Raw genomic sequence first — 4,712 nt, forward strand, 5'->3', positions numbered from 1 at the left:
AGCTGAATATTGTTTTTGGAAAGTTGCTCAATTATTAATGGTTGGATAACACTTGGAGAGCGTAAAGTGTCATTAGACTGTTAATAAGAATGCCTGTGGGGGATGGGAGCCAGTTGTCAGCTCTCTCTCCCTCTGTCTCCCCCCCTCTTACTGTCTCTCTCTCCTCCCTCTCTGTGTCTGTCTGTCTGTTTCTCTCTCTCTCTCTCTCTCTCTCTCTCTCTCTCTCTCTCTCTCTCCCTTCCCCCACTAATCTCTATGTGTGTTGTGTGTGTATGTTGCCTAGAAAGAAAACTAAGGAGAGGTGGCCTGGAGATCCCTTTTATGTGAAGCCAGAAATTTCATTCAAGAATCAGGAATTTACAGCAAAACTGAGGGCTCAGAAGAGGTAGATTTTAGTGACACAGTTGAAAAAGTAAAATAAAAACCAAGGAGATTGACTGAGCTGAGAAGAATGGTGACCTCTTTCTAAAGAGTCAACCGTTTAACTTCTGTGGAAATGATTTCCAACGCATACAATTACAGTACTCACCCACCCCCTCGGGCTCAGTGACTGCCAGGGGGCTCTTCTCACAGGGAAAGAAACCACACCTAGCTTAGTCTCGTCCTTCTCTGAGAGCCAACTACTTAGAGAGCCTAGAAAGAGGCAAACTGATTACTCAAACGTCCCTGCCTCTTTGTTCTGCCGTGGAGTCCTCCAGGCTGCCCCGACAGAAGTCGCTCACCCTCTGCTGCAGATTATTTCCAGGGCTTCGAGGTTGCCGTGGTAGGCTGCCAGGAGTGTGGGTGTCATGCCATCATCATCCGACAGATTCAGATCACGCTTGGTGGCCTCCTTCAGGAGTTCCAGGTAGCTGTCACTCGCTGCTTGGTGATAGCGGGTAGCCATTTTTTCTGCCACCAAGGGCTTGGCCAGGTGTCTTTGTCTGGGCAGTGCTGGTGGTACAGCCTTCCAACAGGGCTGGTTAATCAGTGACAGGGACCATTGCCTCAGGCCAAAGCTCATTCCAGCCTCATTCCCTGGAAGGCAGCCAGGAAGGCCTGAAGCTCAGACTCAGCCCTTTCCTCTCAGAACCAGTCATGACAAGGAACGCTGAGGCCTGTCGTGTCTGTCATGAGTGTGGTGAAGCACATTTAATCTTTAATGTGTCCACTAACAAGTGTCAGATGTGATACTGGTCACCCAGGCACAGAATGTAGAAAATAATCTCAATAAACTCAGAACTGTTTAAGTTTACTGGTGTGGGAAAAGAAGTGTTTCCGTGGATGTTTACACATATAATTTGTACAACTTGAAACTTATCATTTGAAATATAAAAAGAATGCTTTTGGTAAATTTACAGTAGCAAAACCGCTACCGTAGTGTGGAGAGCAGCTGCATGACAGACCAGAAAACAAACAGGTTGCCGTCCAGGAATTGCGGCAATACAAGCCTAGTCTAGGTAATATCACACGAAGGAAACAGAGCACTTCCTGGCTGCTGAAGGATGTAACTGAGTGAAGCCAGCCTAAACCAAGTACAGCCCGAACCACAGGCTGCACCCTGTAAACCCAGGGGCCTCTGGAAATTAAATATCAACCAATCAGAACTTCCCTCATTTACATAATGGTGTTTGCCCTGGGTCACCCTAACCACAGTGGATGGCTTCAACATGGCCAACTCCTATACGCCACTATTTCACGTAGGTGATCTTTTTGTTCATGCTGCTATTGTCTGTTGAGTACTTACAGCGCATTTAATGAATTCATTTCTTTCTGGTCTCGCCAGTCTTGTAAAATTCAAATACTGGCCAATGGCCCACTTACGACTCAATTTTGCAACATTTCCTCCACACTAAAAACATCCCTTATTAACCTATAATCCTGGAACCCCTACCAACTCAGACTCTCACATTCTAAATAATTAAATATAAAAACGAAACTTTAAAAAGATATCCTTTGTGTAATGAATTTCTACTCCCAGCCCTAGAAAACCATGAATAGATCTTCTCTTTTTATAGTTGCATTTGTGAGTATTTTATATCAATGAAATCCTGAGCTACAAGTTTTGGGGGCTCTTATACAAAAGGAGTATTTTTGAAGTTCATCCTTTTAATTGTTGAATAATGTTCCACTGTACTAGCATTTCAAATATCCTTTATCTATTTAATACTTGTATTGGTTTGATATTTAAGTTGCTTCCATTTTTTTTTTTTACATCTCTTGGGTATATAGCAAGGCAAAGAATTTCGGTTTTCATAGTAATTTGTATTTAGCTTTAAGGAATGGTCAAATAGAATTTGTAAGAACAGTAAGATAGCTATGGTGGACTGATGGATAGTATATTTCAGAATAGCCAGGGAGAGCATTTCACAGAGAAATGATAAATGTCTTAGGTGATACATGATTTAATCAATGTATACATGTATTAAAACTTTACTATGAATAACAATATATACTTTAAAGGTACCATGTTAGAAATTTTGTGTGTGTGTGTGTGTGTGTGTGTGTGTGTGTGTGTGTTGAGGTAGGATTTGGCTTATCAGGTAAAGTCCTTGCCTCACAAATACAAGGATCTGAATTTGAAATCCCAGGACTCATATAAAACGCCGGACACAGACGCACCTGTCTGTAATTCCACCTCCTAAATCAAGGTAGAGGTATACACAGGAGAATGCCTGGAAGCTCACAGGCCAGCCAGCCGGGGGAAGCAGAAGTGACAGGAGACCCTGCCTCAAACTCAAGAAGCAAGGGCTGACAGCTGAGGTTGCTCACTGACTCCACCCATGCACACTGACTCTTGTGTGCTCGTGCTTACACACAAAAACATGCATGCACGTACACATTCTCTCTCTGTCTGTCTGTCTCTGTCTCTGTCTCTGTCTCTGTCTCTCTCTCTCTCTCTCTCTCTCTCTCTCACACACACACACACACACACGGGGGTGGGAGAAAGAGAGAGAGAGATCCTAGGAGGGCATTACACATGAGGGTTCCTATTTCTCTGCATCCTTGCCCGCTCTTGCTACAGCCACTTTTTCTCGTGGCCATCTCGGTGCGCGTGAAGTGACATTATTATGGCTTTAGTTTGCGTTTTCCCAACAACGCCTTTCAACTGCCTCTCGGCCACTTTTACATCTGCTCTTCAAACATTTTCCCCGAGTTTTCATCTGTCATTCTATTACCAATGGATTGTGATAATCCTTTATATATTCTGTATATAAGTTTTCTGTTAACTATTTGGAACAGAATAAAAAGGGAAACAGATCAAAATTTATAAGATGAAAGTTGGAGCAGAGTTGAGGAGAACATTTGCGGGTTTTCTAACACCTAACTTGCAAACTTGTCTATAACCAACCTAAAATTAAGTGCCTCAAATTCCTCAGTCACAAGGCTCAACCGTGCTTTATATAAATAGACAAAGCTAAGGCATAAAATCATTGAAGGACTAAAAAGAAAAATTATATCAAATAAATACCAATAAAAATACTGTAGATAAACTTGTAACAGACAAAAAAACAGTCCCAAAAGTGTTTATACAGATAATGAGAGGTGATACTAATGAGGGAAAGACTATTTTGGAGCTTTTATATACCTAATGTGATGTTTTGAATGTCCCTCATAACCTCCCAAGTCTCAGGCGTTAGAATACTCTCAGTCCCCAGTGGTGGTTGTTTGGGGAGGGTTAGAAGGTGTGGCCTTGTTGCAGATAGTATGTCACTGGGGTGGGCTCTGAGGCTTCAATAGACCCATGCCATTTTGAGTTAGACTCCTGTTTGTGGTTTGAGATATGAACTCTCTGCTGCTCAGCTATCTGCCATCACAGTCTCTAAGCCTCTGGAACTGTAAAACCAAAATAAACTCTTTCTTCTGGAAATTTTCTTGGTGATGGTGTTTTACCACAGAAATAGGGAAGTAACTAAGACACTCAACAAGAAGACGAGGTCAGCAGGAAGAGGCTCATGCTGCCAAGCCTGAAGACCAAAGTTTGATTCCTGGGACCCACAGGATGGAGAGAAGCAGCTCCAGCACGTTGTCCTCTGACCTCCACACACATACACTATGGCACACGCACCCCCAGACACAAAGAAACAAAATGTAATATGTATACCTAATAACACAACCTCCAAACAGAAGGAGAAATTAAGCAGAATTTAAAGAAAAAAAAAACCAAGTATATAACCATAGTGAAATTTCTAATGTACTCGCTTATGGCAATAAATATTAGTGATGATTCAAAAATTTGAATGCAATTGCCAAGCTTTATCAAATAATTACATATAGGAAGGATCATATGCCCAATAAAATGCCTGAATGGGGGGCTGGAGAGATGACTCAGTGGTTAAGAGCACTGACTGCTTCTCCAGCAGTCCTGAGTTCAATTCCCAGCAACCACTTAGCAGTCCACAACTGTCTGTAACTCCGGTTCCAGGGGATCTGACACCTTCACACCAATGCACCTAAATGAAAGTTAAATAAATTAAATATAAAAAAATAAAAAATAATAAAATGCCTGGATGTTTACACACACACAAAATATTTATAAAATAAAAATTGATCAAATAAAAAGTTTTATAAATATATGTTCTTTGAACATACAAGTAGCAATCTAGGCATATATATTCCCTTGTATATTTTTATACCATTTTCATTTTATTTTGTTTGTTTGTTTGTTTTTGAGACAGGGTTTCTCTGTGGTTTTGGAGCCTGTCCTGGAACTAGCTCTTGTAGACCAGGCT

The 4,712-nt window shown here is 41.5% G+C and overlaps 1 protein-coding gene across 1 annotated transcript in view; it reads right to left on the bottom strand.

The window, feature by feature from the left end:
• Anks4b (ankyrin repeat and sterile alpha motif domain containing 4B) overlaps positions 1-900 on the bottom strand; it is a 10,827-nt gene extending 9,927 nt beyond the window's left edge. Inside the window, exon 1 of the mRNA XM_005351158.1 lies at positions 723-900. Coding sequence (XP_005351215.1) covers positions 723-886 — 164 coding nt within the window. The 5' untranslated portion in view covers positions 887-900. The remainder of the gene's footprint in view (positions 1-722) is intronic.
• Positions 901-4,712: the final 3,812 nt, after the last annotated feature.

This window comes from Microtus ochrogaster, chromosome 8, assembly GCF_000317375.1.
Source record: "Microtus ochrogaster isolate Prairie Vole_2 chromosome 8, MicOch1.0, whole genome shotgun sequence".
Classification (NCBI taxonomy): Eukaryota; Metazoa; Chordata; class Mammalia; order Rodentia; family Cricetidae; genus Microtus; species Microtus ochrogaster.